The 20,346-nt window shown below is 43.5% G+C and overlaps 1 protein-coding gene across 1 annotated transcript in view; it reads left to right on the plus strand.

Annotated features, from left to right (window-relative positions):
* Positions 1 to 7,659: 7,659 nt before the first annotated feature.
* Positions 7,660 to 20,346, plus strand: part of lgr4 (leucine-rich repeat containing G protein-coupled receptor 4) — a 37,312-nt gene continuing 24,625 nt past the window's right edge. The window contains exon 1 of the mRNA XM_030720870.1: positions 7,660 to 8,559. Coding sequence (XP_030576730.1) covers positions 8,378 to 8,559 — 182 coding nt within the window. The 5' untranslated portion in view covers positions 7,660 to 8,377. The remainder of the gene's footprint in view (positions 8,560 to 20,346) is intronic.

The raw sequence follows: 20,346 nt of genomic DNA on the forward strand, positions 1-20,346 counted from the left end.
AAGATGCAAGAAAGGACAGAAGAGGAATTATTTTTAAAGGTAAGGACTGCTGAGTGACATTTGCTATACTGGAAGTTTAAAGCTAACTGTGGTGAAGTTTACAGTTATGCCAGTAATGTTGAACTGGTGCAGAGCAGCTGTGGTGTTCATGGTCAATGTAAGGTTACATCAAAGGTAGCAGACATCAAACTACTAAGGTGCTATAATGCTGATTAGAGTCACTCACTGAATTCCACCTTTATAAAAGCTTTAAACTGTACAGAGGTTGGAAATCAGCCATCAACGCTCATGTCACATCTACTTATATCTTGCTGAATTCAGCTGTGAAAATCCACAAAGAGCCAGCACAGATCAGTTGACCATGGCTGGTACACAAAGAGACTCTACTGGAACTCACAATAGAAATGATTGTGACTTGTTTCTAAGTGATTCTTTTCCCCACATTGCACCGCTACAACAGATCTTAGGGTTCCCCCACCTGCCAAATTCCACTTTAACCCCTGATTTTATTAATTTTTCTGTTTAGGTGTGGGGGGGAAAATCACCCATTTACAATGTAGGCAACAGCAAATAGAGCTAGCTTTTTAAATTTGCTTTGTTTTTCCTCTGCTTGTCTTCTACATAACAGATGTTCAAACCAAGGACATTCATTAGATTAGAAATTAAATTGCAATAAGGTTTGTATCCCCTTGTATTAATATTATTTTATTATTATATTAATATGGCACATGGAAGTTCAGTTAGTTTTGCACAAAAATAGCATGCAGAAGAGGTATTTTGAGTACATTTCAGAGCCTGTACTTTTTTTTTTACTTTTATTTGAGTAAAGAAATCGAATCAGTCCTTCAGCTTTTACGAGGGTAGTTTTTAACACAAGTATGCATACTTCTATTTAAATGTACAATATCTGTAGTTTTACCACCTCTGCCTAAACCAAAAGGCTGCATGTTGTATTTAAATTTAGCTTGTTTGGGTTTGTATGTCAGATTTATAGTCTATAAAGCGATCCCACCCATACTTTAGAAGGAGAAGTATATAGTCTTTTGAAGTTTTGACCACATATCCTCCTCTTGAAACAGGAACACCACTAAACACATAAAACAATAATAATAATAATAATAATAATAATAAATCTTATGAGATCCACTCTGACATATATGTATCTTTTGACCCAGTCCAGTCTTATTCTTAGACTAACTAATTAACCTCATGCTGACCACATTTTCAACTGAAATGTCAGCATGTGTTAAGCAGCCATAATTGTTAGTTTTTTGCACTTTGGGGAAGTCTCAAGTTGTAAACAAACTGCTGACTTATTACATTGTGAAGTTCTTATGGTGAATGCTGCAGTTTTACACATCCAGCACACACAAAGGCAACATTGACCTTTATTTGCAGTCATACTTCAGGCAACCAAATCAATGCAGGTTCAATATTTACTCCCTGTCATTTGCAGGTTTGATTTTGTCAGCAGTAACTCCTGAGGGAAATATGTGGCTCTTCAGCTGCTAAATGCTCTGTTGTGTTCACCAACTAGTCATTTACTGTATCTACTGCCTCCTGTGGTTGAAAACTGTGCAGAGAGGGGTAACGGAAAGCTTTGTAGAGCCAAGTGACTGTTCATGGTTTGTCACCATGAACAGTCACTTTACCTGTGTCTAATGTGGTTAATATATGGCATAAAGTCAAAGTATGTAGTAATACCTAAGCTAAGTAAATGTACGTAGTAACTGTCCACTACTGCAATTAGTTTATTCATTTATTGCAACATCCAGTTTTACTGGATTTGTGTGCTGTTAAAAATAAAAGCATTCTTTTGCCTCTTCCTGTTTCTTCTCTTTTTAAAGGCAGATGAGGGCCTTTTTGGCAATGGTGGTTACATTTATTACACATATACCTTGATTTAAATTGCTCACATGAAGTATGTAAAAATGCACTTTTGCCTTTCACTGAATCCTGTCACTGAATCTCTTCTGGGGGTGTGGGGCGGGGGGCGGGGGCACAAGTCTTTCCACTTGTGTGTGTGTCAGGAAAACAGTTTGGAGCACTGAGAAAATCTAACCACTGTGGGGTAGTGTTTCTCTTCATAAGAATTCGGCTACACCCACAAATACATTAAAAAAGAAAATATTATAAAAATAATGTACACTTTCAGCTCAGTCCTCTCTGCTTGGACCAAAATGTCACAACACAGAATTCTACTGTCTGAACATATGAAATAAATGCAGATCTCAGAGGTGTTTTTTCCCTTGCATTTTGGCTTTAAAGATTTAGACAAACTCTCTTAGTCACTTGTGCTCTTATTGACTATTTACAGTTCCACTTGCATACAGACATTATTTTTTTAATTATTTTTTTAATGCCATAGTAATGAACATAATGCCAAAAGTCAGGCCTACTACTGATGCTTTTGGATGTCCTCAGGACGTAAGCCAATAAAAAAAACGGAAGGTACTGTAGTCACTTGATAACCTCTGCATGTCTCTGAAACAGTACTCTTGGCAGCACTACCTAAAATTAATAACCTCATTCTAGAAGTAAATTAACCGTGTTTTGACCTTTCACTTAATTTCTTACTCAATTAGATAACAAGTATGAGAACTTGCCCTATAATTACAGTGTGCAGACATTAAATAATTGCTTTCACTTTTTCTCAAATTCAAAAGAAACTACCTTGCTCACTGAGGCATTGCTAGTACAAATAGATTCTTAAAGGCTGAAATATCTAAGGAACACTGTGGAAAGTATGTTTGTCAACTAACTATCATTAAAATGAGGCTTATGTGAAGTTAATCTATGTGAGGTCCAGTCATTTGAAAAAGAAAGTTTCCACAGGACCCTATGCTGTCCTGTGGAAAAACTAAATACACCCTTTCTTCCATAAGAATAAAGAGGGTAAGTAGCAGCCAAGTGCTGCTAATCAAATTCACTTCATTAATGATCATCAGGAAGTATGAGCATCTCTATTATAGAAGTTTTGGCTGCTTGTCTGGAGCATATGTTGACACAATGCCATAATATTCCTAGAAGTGGATGTCCCAACAAATTCCCCCCTAAGGTCAGAAAGGAAATTGCAGAAAACCCCAGAGCAGCATCTGAACAAACCATAAAACTTCAGGAACAATGTCCTATGGATAGATAAGACCAAAGTGGACATGTTTGGCCATAATGCATAACACCATGTTTGGTGAAAAACACAGCATATCAGCACAAATACCTCATACCAACTGTCAAGCACGGTGGTGGAGGGGTCATGATTTGGACTTATTTTGCAGCCACAGGACATGGGCACCTTGCAGTCATTGAGTTGACTATAAACTATCTGAAGAGTTTCAGTCAGGATTTAGAGCTCACTGTAGCAGTGAAACAGCACTACAGAAAGTTCCAAATGAACTTCTTATGGCCTCTGAGAGTGGACTCATCTTGTCCTGCTAGACCTCAATGCAGCATTCAATGCTGCTGATCATATCATTTTAATACAGAGACTAGAATACACTGATGGTATTAAAATAAATGACCTGGAATGATTTGAATCATGTCTATTTGATAGGTTCCAATTTGTTCATGTAAATGGGGGTCTTATTCACACACCACAATTAGTCATGAAGTTCCATAGGGTTCTGTGCTGGGACCAGGCAATATTATTAGAAAACACAGCATACATTTACACTGGTATGCAGATGATACCCAGCTTTATTTATCCATGAAGCCAGATGACAAAAATCAATTACTTAAACTACAGGTATGCCTTAAAGATAAAGGCCTGGATGTCTCACAATTTTCTTCTCCTAAATTCAGGCAAAACGAGGTTAAACAAATATGTAGGACTGTTTTCTTTTATCTGCGCAATATCTCTAAATTAGAAACATCCTGTCTTGGACGCTGAAAAAGTAGTTCATGCATTCATTGCTTCTAGGCTGGACTATTGTAATTCATGATTATCAGGTTGCTCTAAAAGCTCCCTGAAAAGCCTTCTGTTGATCCAAAACACTGATGCGAGAGTACTGACAGGGACTAAAAAGAAAGCATATTTCTCCCATACTGGCTTCTCTTCATTGGCTCCTTGTTAAATTCAGAATTGAATTTTAAAATTCCTCTCCTCACATACAAGGTCTTGAATATTCAAGCCCCATCATATCTTGAAAAATAATAGTGCTGTGTTTTCCTAACAGAGCACTTCGCTCTCAGACTGCTGGCTTACTTGTGGTTCCTAGGGTATTTAAAAGTAGAATGGGAGGCATATCCTTCAGCTTTAAGACTCCTCTCCTGTAGAACCAGCCTCCCAGTTTAGATTTGGAAGACAGACACGCTATCTCCGTTTAACATTAGACTTAAAACTTTCCTTTTTAATAAAGCTTATAGTTAGGGTTGGATTGGGTGAGCCTGAACCATCTCGTAGTTATGCTGCTATAGGCACATCCCAACTGGTCATGGCAGATAGCTGCCCCTCCCTGAACCTAGTTCTGCCAGAGGTTTCTTCCTATTCCTATTTCTTCCTATTAAAAGGGTTTTTCCTTCCCACCCTTCCCAAAATGCTTGCTTGTAGGGGAGTCATCTGATTGTTGGAGTTTTCTCCCAAATACTGTAGGGTAGAAATCACCTTGAGGCAACTGTTGTTATGGTTTGGCGCTATATAAATAAACCTGAATTTAAATTAAAATGAATTAAACGCCTGTGTATACCAAAGTATTCTAGAGTCAGGTGTGAGGCCATTTGAATCAAGGTTTTGCAAGGGCTCAAAGTCCAGACCTCAACTCAATTGAAATACTGTGATGGGACCTTAAGAGAGCTGTGCATAAATGAACGCCTGCAAACCTTAATGAACTGAAGCAACATCATAAAGGAGACTGGGCCAAAATTCCTCCACAACAATGTAAAAAACTGATAATAATAACTGAAAACTTCAAGTTATTGCTGCTAAAGGTGGTTCAACAATCTACTGAATCAGGGGGTGTACTTAGTTTTTCACAGGACTGCAAAGAGTCCTTTTAAAGTGAATGTACAAGCCTAATTTAGATATCATACAGTAAAACACCACACTGATATTGTATTGATGGTAATCCAATACCGATTTCTCCATGTGCTGCAGGTGTGCCATGTGCCTTTGGCTACACAAATACCAAACAGAACTGCCACACCCTGCACACCTTGTGCCTTATCTGGTTGATTTGCCCGTGCACCACTGATTATCCTGTGATGTGAAGGACAGAGATGCTATGAGTGTCAGGTGCTGTTAGAATGAAATTGTATGTAGTGTGTGAACAAGAGGAATTTCTTCCTGATGGAAACAAAACAAAGCAAAACAAAACAAAACAAAACAAAACAAAACAAAACAAAACAAAACAAAACAAAACAAAACAAAAAGAGTAGTCAGGCAGGTGCAAGGCCACCTAATTAGGGGTAGAAGAAGGACTTGCTGTGGTTAATCTAGAAGTCTGTGTGTTTACTCTGCTTGCATTGCAGTTTCTTTTCCTATTTTGTGTTTGCAGTCAGCACTTAACCTTATCATTGTATTCAGTGTATGTATATTCCTGCATATAAAACAGTGTGCTTGCCATTTAAAGTCACAGTGCACCGAACAGTGTTGACTCAAAAAATACAGAAAAAAAAGGACATGCATAAGAGATGTTGATGACACTTTTAGAAAAAAATATATAGCATCTGTAGAATAAATACAAGACCATGCCTCACCAGAGTTAAAGATAATTTAGAATATGTTTACAACATAAATCTTCTGGCCAATAAGTTGAATTTTCATTTGAGTAACCTTAAAACTTTTTGACAACTATGCTAGTCCATACCATTACCCAAATCACCAGATTTGGCCCTCTGAGACTTTGTCCTCTTCCCCAAAATGAAATTCGTGTTAGATGATCCCTGTTGTGGTACAGTGAAGGAAATCCATGTCTCATCACAAATGCAGAAGTGCAAATGATCCGAGCGATCTAAGACATCGCAGGAATGCTTGAGATGGTGCCACACTTCACCAGAATATAAGCTTAAAGGTGATGGTGGACAAATGAAACACATCTATAGTTTTTGCTTTTCATGGTGGCAGTTGTGAAACTTTTTTGATTGCATCTTGTATAAACATTAAAATGTGACACAGGCAGTAAATTATTTGAAACTAAACTGTGCACACTTAGTCATTAAATGTTAATTTGCACTGTTAGCCTAGTTTTCCCCACATTCAAAAGGCCGGTTTAGCTGGTTAGTTATTTACAACATGCTCACATTTTAATAACACACAGACACACATAACACAGGGAAAAACGTGGACTGGCTGTGGTCTGCTAAACAGTTCAGCAGGAGCTGTTGGTGGTTTACTGTTTTCTTGCTCAAAGATCTTTGATGGCAGTTGTTGATTTATTTGTCATTATTGTGCTTTCCTGTCTCTTGCACATATAACAGACAAGAAGATTAAAGAATAACCCTAAAAGCAATAATATGTAATCCCTTTGAACCAGGAAGTCTTTGACCCTGCCTTCATAGTGTTAGTTTACACTTAATCATCAACTTTCTGAGCTATAAAAAGATGCTTGCATGCTTTATGAAAAATATGTTAATGTCAAAAACATAATTTAAATTTTATTTTGTCTATATGGTTATAAGCATATCTATGTATTTTTACATCTTCGCTGCATGCACAGATACCTGGCTCATCCATGCATGGGTAATGTGATCTTAAGTGAACTCTGTACATAGTAAATCTACTCTGACAAGTATACACCCAATCAATTATCTGCCAGGGCAGAATAATGAGCAAAACTACTGGTGCTCAGTCATTGCATTCAAGGTGCAAAGTGGTTAAAGCAGATGGAGACGTTCTTATTTCCATTTTGTAAAACCACATACTTTTGTTCCTTTATGGGCAACACAGAGAAAAGCAAAATCATATACTTCCACTGCACTTACTGTACTGCATTGCCTGTTACTTCCAGGATTAAGATCTTACATAAGAAATATATTATGTAAATGACTGCATATTGTGTGTTAAACAAACAGAATATTTCAAGGAGCCACACAAAGCAGGATGCGCCTTTCTTTAAAGAAAGATTTAGTGCCTTTTATTGCTAATAAAGTGACTTTTTAATTGTAAACAAAGCGATTACTTACTCTCTGTGCTTCAAAATCCAGTGCATTTTGCTACTAATAAGTGACTTTTTATCTTGTGAACTGATAATTATTGTTGGATATGTTCAGGAATGTCCTAACTGTGAGATAAATAATTTATCTTATCTTGAATGTGATATAAAACTATGTTGGGTTGGGTTATGCATTTGCATCATAAACTACTTGTGAAAACAACATATTTTGATGCTTAATGTTATTTAATGTTATGCAAACATGGTGCATATTCAAACTGACACACTAAGAAAATGCATGGATACTGCATGATTGCTCTTCTGATGTAGAGTAGGTTTTTGCTCCATTACCAAGGAACAGTGCATAAATACAATTTAAAGTAAAAACAAACAAACAAACAAAAGCATTTGGGTCGGTCCCTAAAACGCACAGCTGCACAATCATCCAAAAAATACGTGCAGCCATACTGGCCCTCCATGCTTGTGGGAACACTTTTACCTGACCTTTTTTTCTTTTCTTTTCTTTTTTTTGTGTGTGTGTGTGTGTGTGTGTGTGTGTTTGGTAGTGGGGAGTGAGCAGTGGTTGGCTGCCTGACGCTGTGGTGCAGGTTTCAGTGTTGCACAGGCCGGGCCCAGTGCTGCAGGTTGTCCGGTAGGGTGCCTGCAGAGCTACAAGCATGCTGTTGATGTCAGGAGCAGAGGAGAGGAACGTGAGGAATGGCTGAAAACTGACGGCGATCTCCTGCAAGGAAACAAACCGGGACGCAAACGTCCGCTATGTTTAGCTGAAGACCTGACTGCCCCCCGGGACCAGCCTTTCAGCGACGCATTAACAGGCACCGCTTGTTTTTTTTTTTTTTTTTTTTTTTTAGGTGGCGGTGGTGTGGTGATTATTTAATGGGACAGCGAAAACGCAAAAAAACGCAAGGTAGGCTACTGCTCCTGTCGCCAGCAGAGCTACTTTTATTTTCATGGACTAATACGACACACGGGTTGAGAAATGTTTCCCAGCAAGGTAAAGTGGCCGTCTTCGAAGGCACTGTTTGTGTTTTGAGCTAGCTAAACGTTTGCGGACACATTTTTATTTTTAAAAATTTCTTTTAGTGGTCGGGGTCGTGAATGTATGAAGTGTTTGAACGTTGGGGTTTTGTTTTGAATAAGCGTCGGTTAGGCTTCACCTCTTCATGCCTCAACCTACGAAACCACATGAGAAGACGACGTCCGTAGTAGATTAAACCGCAAAACAAAGGCCCCACTTTGTCGTCGCTACCACCTGAACTGAAGAGGAGAAAATGCGTGTGGATCTGTTTTGGGTCTGTTTGTGGTGTTTCCTTCGTCCCGGTGCCGCCGGTCAAGGGCAGTCGACGGCCGTTTGTTCGCCCTCATGCAGCTGCGATGAAGATGGGGGTGCGGACTGCTCCGGGAGAGGGCTGACCGCCGTCCCAACTGGGCTCAGTACGTTCACCTACTACCTGTAAGTGATAACCACACATCTACAATGAAATACAAGGTTTAAACACAAGCTGTTTGTACGCTTATAAGTGCCTCAGCGTTTACTGTACTGTGTTTACAACGCAAGTGAATGATGGCCATTGAACATCACCGGGTAAACTTTATGCAGATGGAAGAGAGGTCCTAAAGGGGATGTTAGGACTTCAAACTTTAGTAAAGCTTTCTGTTATTTAATGTATCATAACACTCAATAGTTTAGAAAAAAACGACACAGCTGAAAAGCTGAAAACTTGTCAGTATTATGGCATTAGTATAGCAGCACAGTCTCTAATGACATGTGTAATGGTTAAATTATCAGTTATTTTTGAAGCAATCAATAAGCTGATGGATCTGCATAAATGGTTTTCATAATAAATGAAGAAAGTCATTTTTAAGCACAAATGCTTAACATTTTCTGGCAAGCTTTTCTGAGACTGTAGAATAAGTACAGGCTGAACATTTGTGCTTGGTTGAACTATGAAAGTGGTTTGTTTTATAGTTAAAGTAGTAGACCCTGATGAGCGTTTTCCGCCTGACAGATCGGATGGCAGATTTATGATGCTACTATAATCTTTCCCACAATGGTGTCACGATACAGCGATTTTACAATTCTCGATAGATGCAAAACTGTCATCTGTGATGCATGACAATATAAAAGAGCATGGAAAATGACATCTAGTGTGTGAACATTAGGTTAAAAGTATTTGTATGGATGTGTGTATGAATGGGTGAATGAGGTTTGTTGTAAGAAAGTGCTCAAGTTGAGTAAAAAAGCTCTATATAAGTGGCCAAATCCAGTTTGAGATTCTCTTTTCCTTTACCCGAACATATGAAAATATTAGGTTTAAACAGTGGTTTGGTTCTTGAGACGCAGACACAAATATCGCAAATATATTGAAAAGAAACCAGCCTGCTGCCAAATCACAGGTAATGCTGTAACTTGTTTGAATGTTTCTCCAAAGGTTATTGTAGGAAAAAGTGATTGAATCATTGAGTAATGTACCAAGTGCTGTGATCACAAATAGGGCTAGATTTGGGTGAGTAATGCATGGATGGTAGCCAGCAGTGCCTTGTTCCCTGTACTGTAAGTTTAAAACAATAAAATAAGGAGGCGAGCCTGTTCCTTTATCACATTCCCACAGCAAGTCTGACTGTGTGTTTAACCGCTGCACTCATTATAAGAAGCGGCGCAAATGGAGAACAGGTAGGTTTGGTCTTTTATGGAGTGGTGCAGATACAGTTGATGATTGGCTGGTGGAAAAAAATGGTTTGTTTCACAACCTCTGGGTTAATCACAAACTAAAGTAACTCTTTACTTACTGACTCTGCCAGTTCCCGCTGAAAAACACACTGCAGCTTCACACAGGCAGACAGCAATTTCAGGTTTGGTCCTTGTTAAACATGCAAAATGCATTTGTCTTTCTGAAAAGTGTGAAGGTCCGTTTGTGTTTGTTGAAACCTCTTCGCCGCTGTGCCACCTTCTAAGAACAGTGGCCGAAGCTGCGTGGCACCAGCGCGGACAGTGTACCACTTGAAATTCCCATTGTTGGAGGTGTGAGGTGAACTAAACAGAGGGAAGTAGATACATGTCACACAAGGCCTGCAGCTGAACCTCTCAGCATACTTTCTCCTCTGGGGGGTAAAAAACAAAACAAAACAACTCCACCAGTATAATATGGGCAAGTCTGACATCTGAATCACAATATGAAACAATGTTTTCACAAAACGACACCGTGGCCCTCCCTGCCACTCTGCTGGCTAGTTTTATGCCAAAATGGGGGGAAAAAAAAAAAAAGTGTTGTTTCCAAGATTGTGGTGTCTCCAGATCTGTAAATGCTCTGCGACACGTTTTAAACCGCTTAATGGATTCAGTTCAGACTTAAAAGTATGTGAAAGGTTGTTTGTCCCCCTCTCTGTCCTTCTCTCTTTTTTTCCTTTTTCTCCTGGTCTCTTGAACTTTAGTTGTCCTCCTACTCCCTCCGTCTTTTGTATGTGGAGCGGGGTGGGGGGGTTAGGGATCATGATGGATTAGTGAGACATATTGCAGCTGCAAAGGCTCCTTCTCTCGGGGCTAATGCACCCACAATGGCCTGCTGAAGTGTAAAGGAAATGTCTCATATGCGTGTTTTGTCATTATAGTCAGGGGTATTTGTTTATCATACATTTAGAATCAGAGACACTTAGAAAGCAGAAACTAATAAATCTATCCCAGTGAGTGCCAGGAACAGGAAAGAAGGTGTGTTACGAAACAAACACAAGTATGCTCACTCACAATAGCAGAGTCAGTGCCCAAAGGTAAGGAAATGATCTCAATGTTGTGGAATATTGTAGTGTTGTCTTGTTTGGGTGGGTGGGTGGGGGGGTAGATCATGTATTTTTACAATAAATCATATGACAGCGTTGGGATGGACTTACCTACAGCCCACAGGGACTTGAGTTTTGGCTTCTGTAATGGAAATAGCCCTGTCACAGAAAAGCAGACGGAAGAAGAGGCCCCTCAGCCAGTGACAAGGCAAACACACTTTTAATGTACCTGTCAGAGAGTCTCATTTTTGCTACATTGTGCACAAACTTGTGTGTATTTTAAGCAAGCATGGAGGCATTGTTAGAGCTAATATCTTAGTTATGTTAGGTCCTTTCATAGTGTCAGGGAGCCTGAGACTTGTGGGGGGGAGGGGACAGAGGGGTGGCGTCAGGGGTCTTGCACTCTGCTGGTGGAGCTTGTGGGCTTCACCACTGGTGCCCTCAATCCATTTTTAACTGAATGATACTTTTGTTCTTGATCAGCAGAGGTGAAAGGAGCCAGTCAGTAGTTCCCGCTCCCAAACAGAATGAGCTGTAGATGGGAGAATATTAACGTCCTCTCTGAGTCCTTAACCCTGCGGTTCATTTGTAAACCCCCCCCCACCCCCACCCCCCGCAGAGTTTCTAACGTCTAGTGATTTTAAAAAAAAATTTTTTTCAGAAATTAAATGATCCTATGCTTAGTTTTTTTGTAGAAATTCAGGGTTTCAGCTTTTTGACTGAAGTGTGAGGATGCCAAATGGAGACAAGTGGAAGAGGGTTCAGGGTAACTTAAGAGGATGCAAGAGAGCCAAACTAAGCAACATTGTTTATAAACCAAAAATGTAATTGTGACAATTATTGGAGTGCTGTTATCAGCTGCCTCTCCAGTAGATCTTTTGTCCTGCGGATCGACTCTGCGGCTGCTTGCTTTGGTTATGTTGGCGTAGCGGCACATGAACCAGTTATCCACTCACTACTTGTTCTGATTAGACCGACAATCCAGCTTACTGTGGCAGAACAAAGACTACCCTTGCCAGCTGCAGTGCAAGATGGTGGAGTTGGAGGCCAGACTGTAGAACTAGAGACTCGCACAAACAGCTGAATGATCTCCAAGATCGCTACAGTTACGACCTGGTGAGTGAGCTAGCAAGTATGGAAATGAGTGGAAAGGCTAGGGCTAGTGGGTTAGCAGGGACCGAGCTAATATAAAAGCGAGGGGATTGTTCACTAGTATGTCAGTTGTGGATGGTGTCATTGTTTTGGAAAAAATAAAATAACAAATACTAATATTAGTTATTAGTCAAATATGCTTTGTTAGCCATTAATATACCAAGGCCAACAGTGCATCACACGCACACACGTGAAATGGTTGCCATTGTGTTGGTATATTTTCATTCGTGCTAAATTACAGTGAAGCATACTGCAGCATTAATCTAATTGTATGTTTTGTGTGCAGTATCTTCAACATCCTTAATTATATGTTATGAGCGAATTATGATGCTCTGCATCACTGAGAAAATGGAGTGATACAATATTTATGAGAAGTGATGCTTTCTTCGGTATTGTAAAATACATCTACTTGAGAATTGGAGCCCAGCCATTAAAAATGGACAAAATACTGAATTTACACAATTAAAGTTAAAATTGTCAAACAGAAATGTTTGGACTCTGTATTGGGGTTCTCATAGTGGGTCTGATTGCCTTTTATTAAGCTCCTGTTTTGTGCTACTTTTAGCACTACATGACTGAACCTTTCAGTGTGGCGTCATGCTCTGTTTAGAAACATTTTGGCACATGTAAAAAAAAAATCATTAATGGACAAATTTCAGTCTTGAGCTGTAGTGTTAACTACAATTAGTTAGTTTTTAGCTGAAGTTGTGGTTTGTTGGTAGTGCAGATTCAATTATAACGTTGTTAACCACCCTAAAAGCATTTGCAAAACTAGAAAAGCAATAACTGCCAATGCACACTAGATCTGTTTAACTGCAGTACTTTTGGCTGGGCTTTGCACCCTGAGGCATATCACAGAGTAGTATGCTCATAAATACCATCTCACATTTTTATACCAGGATGGGCTTTTGTACCTTTTTACATTTGTCCTTCTAGAAATTAGTGGGTCAGTAGCACAATAGTTAGATTTAAAAGCTGTAATTTATTTTTCTGTAGCTCATTTAAAAAATGACCTGGGATATACTGTATGTGCTCAACTGGCCAATTCATTAGTTGCCTTTTGTTAGTAAAGAGTCGGACCCCCTTTTGCCTTTAGTACTGCCTTAATTCTTTGTGGCATAGATTCAACAAGGTACTGGAAACATGCCTCAGAGATTTTGGCCCATATTGACATGATAACATCACACAGTTACTGCAGATTTGTTGGCTTCCATGATGTGAATGTCCTGTTCCATTATATCCCAAAAGTGATCTATTTGATTGAGATCTGGTGATTGTGGAGGACATTTGAGTACAGTGAACTCATGCTCAATAAACCAGTTTGAGATGATCTGAGCTTTGTGATGTGGCACATTATCCTGCTGGAAGCAACCATGAGATGATGGGTACGCAGTGGTCATAAAGGGATGGACATGGCCAGCAGCAATTTCAGGTTGGCTGTGGTGGTTGAATGGTGCTCAGTTGATATTGGATGTTCAAGGGGCCCAAAGTGTGCCACGGAAATGTCCCCCACACCATTACACCACCACCACCAGCCTAAAATGTTGATACAAGGTTTAAGATTTAACATCTTGTGCATTAAGAGATTTTCTTCTGCATATCGTGGTTGTCGAGTCTGGCCATCCTCATCTGACCTCTGGCATCAACGAGGCTTTTTCTCCCAGATAACTTTCTCTATAAACCCTAGAGATAATTTACTGGGATTTTTCAACATAACCAGCAGTTTTTGAAATACTCAGACTTAACAACTGTGTCACCAACAACCATGCCACATTCAAAGTTACTAAAATCCCCTTTCTTCCCCATTCTGATAAAAAAATCTTCCAAGCAAATTTGTTGCTTCGATGCTTTGTTTAAACTCTGCAGCACTCCGGTGTGTCTGTGTAAGTGGAGCGTTTCACCCACATTAGCAGCATTTTCCGTCGTTGTCGTCGTCTTCTTGTGGGTTTAATGGTGGTGGGCAAACCAGCTTAGAGCTGCATTACCGCCACCTACTGGACTGGAGTGTGGCTCAGGCGTTAGAAAGAAAAAAAACCCCTCAGATTCTAAAAGATTCTCCATAGTTGCGACGGATTCCCTTTAACACTAAGTGGATCATCGCTGACACGTTTTTCCACACCTCCACTGCTCTCTGCCATGTTTGTGTGTTGCTGTTATTTATTTATTTTTTCTACTTCAGCTCCAGAATGGATCTCTATAACCATAGACATATTATTGCTAGCGAGTGCCGCTATTAGCTCTAGCAATTGTTTGGTACCGGAAGAACCCCTTCCCCGTCAAAATATTATTTATACTTTAATCCCTGGTTAGTGACTAAATATAGACCTGCAGTAGAAACGTGTTTAGGAGAATGCTTGTGAATCCAATGATTACAACATTACGCTCTTGCAGCCCTCAGTTTTTCAACAAAAGCACTGATAACAACAGCAGCAGGCAGCTGTTTTACATGCAGTCTGTCTGCACAAGCGCAAAGAGGCGGAGCCATTACAGAGATGAAAAAAGTATTTATCCGTTTACTCGAATAATCGATGGAATAATCGATAGAATACTTGATTACTAAAATAATTGATAGTTGTAGCCCTGGTTGACAGTACTGTCAAGATATTTGTAATGATTGCATGCTGATTGATTGGTTCTTTTTCTAACTTCGTTCGGTGTTTCACTATGGGAATCGCCTTGGCGTGACCAACTACGGAAGCTCCAATGACACCACGTCTGTCTGCGACAGACCTGTCAAGCCGTGCTCAGGGCCCCGCCCCTCCTACTATCACGGCTGACCAGCTCCTCCCTACTTATTCTCGCTTTCTTCCCGTGAGAAACTACATCGGGCTCCCTCAGCGCATCCAGGCTGGCTTGGTTAGCTGTTTAACAGTTCTCAGGCGTCCCGTAGAGGAGTACGTCGCCGAACGCAGTTCTCCAGTTTTCAGTCTGGATTGTGCTGAGTAAGTCCTTCGAAAGAAGTGTACTGGTAGTTATACACCCTGGACAGCGACCGCGTCGTGGCGAGCTGTCTTCAGCGGTCACCTGGTTTTAATTAGCAGGGTAGCCGTTGTGTGTGTGTGTGTGTGTAACTTGGGCTAACGCGTCACGACGAGCTTTTCGGTGTCCGGCTAGCATTAGCTTGTTAGCGGGTCAGTACCGTGTTAGGTCTGGCTAGCATTAATTTGCTAACCGACCCTAAACAGTGTTAGGTTTCAGTTAGCATTAATTTGTTAGCTGGATCAACTGGTAGAGCTCAGCTAACGTGTCACGACGAGCTGACTCTCACGGCGACTAGCTCGGACTTAACCCCGTTGCTAGCGCTAGCTACAAACAGGCTAACGTGTCACGACGAGCCTTGTATAGCTCAGTCTCACCATCTTTCCGACCACGATGGCTACGGCTCCTACCCCCGCCAAAGGGTCAGAACCGAAGGCCAAAGAGGCTGCATCCCGCCCATGCCCCGCATCATGCGGTGCTTCCATTTCGGGCAGGGACTCTCATCCGATGTGCATAGCTTGCATGGGTGCTAAGCATGCTCAAACTTCTCTGGCGGACCCGCAAGGTTGCTCTCACTGCGCCTTGATGCCAGAGAAAATCCTGGAAAGGAGGTTGAGAGTAGCAGTGGCTAACAGCCAGGACCCCTGTCTGTCAGCCAGCAATGCTACGATTGTTATCCATCAGCCGACAGCCACAACGAGCTGGGCGGACATAATGGAGGAAGTGTCCCCGGTTATGCCCCAGTTGTTCGAGGGGCTCCTCGACCCAACTGAGGGTGAGCCGGCGGATGAGGATGCGGATGGCGATGCCAACTCCGACCTCCTCGGCCTAGAAGACATGGAGGAAGAGGAGGATGACTCCACCTTCCCTGCCCAGCAGTCCAGGCCCCCAAGTGGGGCTGAAGCTGTACCCCCAGTGGACAGCAACTTGTATGATGTTTGCAAACGGGCTGCTGCCAAGCTGGGCATCACATGGCCAGCAGCCCAGGCGGCTGAAGGGGCAGAACGTGACCTGTATGATGGCAAGAGGCTCCCTCCAGCCTCACCACCTGCAAAGCAGCTTCTGCCAGCAGTGCCTCCTTGCATGAAAGAAATGAGTCGCTATTGGTCTAGCCCTTTTAAGAGCAAGCTTCCTACCCAGGGCTGCTCTAAGCTGGAGATGCAAGGAATGGGTGAGCTGGGGCTGACCGGACCCCCAGCAGTTGAGCCTTCAGTGGCTTATCACCTTCACCCTAACCGCAGGTCAGTTTCAGCTTCTTCTAATATTTCTCTGCCCAGTAAGATGGATCGCCTCACCGCATCCATCTATCAAAGGATGTACAAATATTCAGCACAGTCGGTGTGTTCCCTTAATGCGGTTACACTGCTGTCAGCTTATCAGGCAGAGATTTTAGAGGACATGGGCCGTCAACTGGACTCGGGGTCTCCAAACCCGGCCCTCTGGGATGAGATCTGTGTGGTCAACGATCTCATCCTACGCTCCTCCAGGGGAGCAGTCCAGGGTTGTGGGCGTGTAATGGGTCTTGCAGTTTCAGGTGAGAGAGCTTTATGGCTAAACCTGTCAGGATTGGGAGACACTCAGAAGGCTGAAATCATGGATGCAGCCTATGACCCAGCCAAGGGTCTCTTTGGGCCAGCTTTGGAGAAAATGAGAGAGACAAGCACTCTCAGAAAGCAGGAGGGAGAAGCTTTCAATCTCTGCTTACCCAGAAAAGTGAACCCACAATCTCACCAGGTGCCTAGAGTAGGCTTCGCAGCAGCAGCTGCAGCCGTGAGGGGTAGGCAGAGTGGGGCTAAAGTTCAGAGGCAAGCGGCAAGACTGCAGCCTTCCCACCAGGTCAAGGCAGAAAACCCAAGGCCTTGGGGCAAACACTCCTTTGCAGCAGCTGCTGCAAAGAACCGAACGTCACACCCCGGGGAAGGGAAGAAGAAGCGTTCAGCCTAGCAAGCCTGCAACGTTGTGCATCACCTCTCTCTCCTCCCTCAAAGAGGAGGAAGGTGCTGGAAGAGGCAACCACACCTCCCAGGGTTCATGGTTCAGAGGCTCCTGGGGTTCCCAGTTCATCAGGAGCCCTCTCTCGGTTCCCACACCTAGTTCAGAGAGAGGAGATGTGGGGTCAAAGGTCGCAGTGTCACCATGCACTTCCCCGGTTTCATTATTCACATCAAAGCAATCTATCAGTGTCACCAAGCACTGCCCAAAGTTTTCAGACACTTCATTGTGTTTCGGGGGTTCAAAAAGAAATAAAGTGTGCATTCCTGCAACCAGGCAGTTTGCCAAGGGCAGAATGTCCCCCCAGTTTAAAGAAAATGAAAAAAATGAAAGAAAGTCACTGTCATGTCACTACGTTCCCTGCGGAGGGAGCTGGCGCTCTTCGCGAGGGGGACACCTCCATGCGGGAGGCAGAGGTGACGTCACACGTGTTCATGGGCCCGCTCTCTGCGCGGCTGGAGCAATGGCGTGCATGCGCAGTCCATCCCTGGGTTATGGCCACCATTTCCCAAGGATACAGGCTTCAGTTCGCAATGAAACCACCGAAATTCAACGGAAAGTTGATTTCAGTGGCCAAGGGAGAGTCAGCAAGCGTATTGGAGGACGAAATTGCTTCCCTGTTACGCAAACAGGCGATCAGAGCGGTCCCAAGCGAGGAGGCTCAGCAGGGCTTTTACTCCCGCTATTTCCTCATTCCAAAAAAAGAGGGTTCCTCTCTCCGGCCCATTTTAGATCTACGTGTATTGAACAAACACTTGAGAAAGTACACGTTCAGAATGCTCACACACAAAGCGCTCTGTCGGGCCGTTCACCCAGACGATTGGTTTGTGACAATCGACCTCTCAGACGCATATTTTCACATTGCCATTTATCCTCCACACAGGAAATATCTCAGGTTCGCCTATCAGAACGCAGCATACGAGTTTCAGACTATCCCATTTGGGCTATCATTAGCCCCAAGGGTGTTCAGCAAATGTGTGGAGGCAGCGCTGTCTCCGTTAAGGAACAGCGGCATCAGAATATTCTCTTACATAGACGATTATCTGATATGCTCCCGATCGCGGGAGCAGGCGATCAGAGATTCCAGGGTGGTGGCAAACCACCTTACGGAGCTCGGCTTCAAAATCAACCTGGAAAAGAGCCGCTTGAAACCCGCACAGTATACGGAATATCTGGGGCTCATTTTAGATTCCAGATCTTATCGTGTCACGCTTTCAGAGCGCAGGATCGCATCCTTCACTCAGTGCCTCTCCCTCTTTCAAGTGGGGAAAGTCGTGCGTTTCCGGCTCTGTCTCCGCCTCCTCGGCCTTATGGCCTCGGTAATAAATGTGGTGCATTTGGGGCTGCTTATGATGAGGGATTTTCAGCGTTGGGTCACGTCCCTACGTCTGTGCCCTCACCGCCATCTCGGTCGCAGTGTAAAAATAACACCGTCATGTATATCGGCTCTCCAGCCTTGGAGGAACCCAGCAGCTCTTGCGGCGGGAGTACCTCTGGGCGCGGTGTCATCCAGGATGACCCTGACCACAGATGCATCTCTGTCAGGGTGGGGCGCAACCATGATGGGGAGGGCAGTAAATGGTGTTTGGTCTCGGAGGCTCTCTCGGGCTCACATCAACATACTGGAGCTGCACGCAGTGCGCTTAGCTCTAAGGCATTTTCTGCCGTATCTCCAGGGTCGACATGTTTTGGTGAAAACAGACAACTCTACAGTAGTTGCTTATATCAACCGCCAGGGTGGTACTCGTTCCCTGCAGTTGCACAGACTGGCCAGGGAAATAATTGTGTGGAGCAGCACAAAATTCCTCTCCCTTCGGGCAACTCACGTGCCGGGTATTCTGAACAGGGGGGCGGACCTCCTGTCCAGAGGGAACCCGTTGTTCGGAGATTGGCGACTTCACCCGCAGGTGGTGGAGCAGATATGGCAGAAATACGGCCGGGCTGCCCTAGATCTCTTCGCCTCGCAGGAAAACACACATTGCCCACTGTTTTTCTCCCTGTCAGACCCAGTCGCCCCACTGGGCATGGACGCTCTGGCCCACCCATGGCCAGACACACTGCTATATGCCTTTCCGCCTCTCAGCCTTATCTCTCCAACCCTAATCAGAGTGAGAGATCAGGGGCTGTCGCTAATTTTAATAGCGCCACGGTGGCCGTCGAAACACTGGTTAGCAGAAATAATTCAGCTCCTGGCGGGCGAACCGTGGCCGCTCCCCATCCGCCGGGACCTTCTGTCTCAGGCGCGAGGGGAGATATATCATCCTCACCCAGACCGGGTGGCTCTGTGGGCCTGGCCCGTGAAAGGTCGAATTTGAATGCTGCGGGTCTGCCTCTGAAGGTTATTGACACCATTCAGAATGCAAGAGCTTCCTCCACACGCTCTCTTTACAGTTGTAAATGGCGTGTTTTTGAAGAATGGTGCTATGAAAGGCAGGTTATCCCTTTTCAGTGCTCTGTGGTGGAGTTGCTGTGTTTTCTTCAGGATTTGCTGGACGGAGGGAAAGCTTTTTCCACAATAAAGGTCTATTTGGCAGCTATTTCAGCCTGCCATGTGGGATTGGGTGATAAACCTATTGGTCAGCACCCTCTTGTGTGTCGCTTCATGAAGGGGGCACGCCGTAAGCTCCCAGTCTCAAGGCCACTGGTCCCATTATGGGATTTATCACTGGTTTTGGATGCACTCTCCTACCACCCCTTCGAGCCAATCGAGGCTGTAGGGTTGAAATTTCTCTCACTTAAAACCGCTCTGCTGCTGGCTCTAACTACAGCCAAGCGAGTTAGTGAGTTACAGGCTTTGTCCATTCACCCCTCTTGTTTGCAGTTGGCCCCTGGTCTTACTAAAGCATGCCTGAGGCCAAACCCAGCCTTTGTCCCTAAGGTGATAGAGTCATCATACAGGTGCCCCACAGTAGAACTGCTGGCATTTCACCCCCCGCCTTTTTCCTCTGTAGAGGAGCGCAGGCTTAACACATTGTGCCCTGTGCGGGCCTTGGGGTCATATGTGGACAGAACAGCTGGGTTCAGGAAATCTGATCAGCTGTTTGTTTCCTGGGCCCACCCCCACAAGGGCAGGCCTTTGTCCCGCCAGAGGCTGTCTCATTGGATTGTAGAGGCTATAACTCTAGCCTATAGCTGTAAGAGTACTCAGCCCCCATCGGGGCTTCGAGCTCATTCTACTAGGGGCATGGCTACATCCTGGGCTTTGTTCAGAGGGGTGTCAGTCCATGATATCTGTGCAGCAGCGAGTTGGGCTACACCACACACATTTGTGCGGTTTTATAGACTGGATGTCGCTCAGTCATCCCTGGCTCAGGCAGTCCTGGAGTCTATTGCCTCAGGTCTG

This window comes from Archocentrus centrarchus, chromosome 3 (assembly GCF_007364275.1).
Source record: "Archocentrus centrarchus isolate MPI-CPG fArcCen1 chromosome 3, fArcCen1, whole genome shotgun sequence".
Classification (NCBI taxonomy): domain Eukaryota; kingdom Metazoa; phylum Chordata; class Actinopteri; order Cichliformes; family Cichlidae; genus Archocentrus; species Archocentrus centrarchus.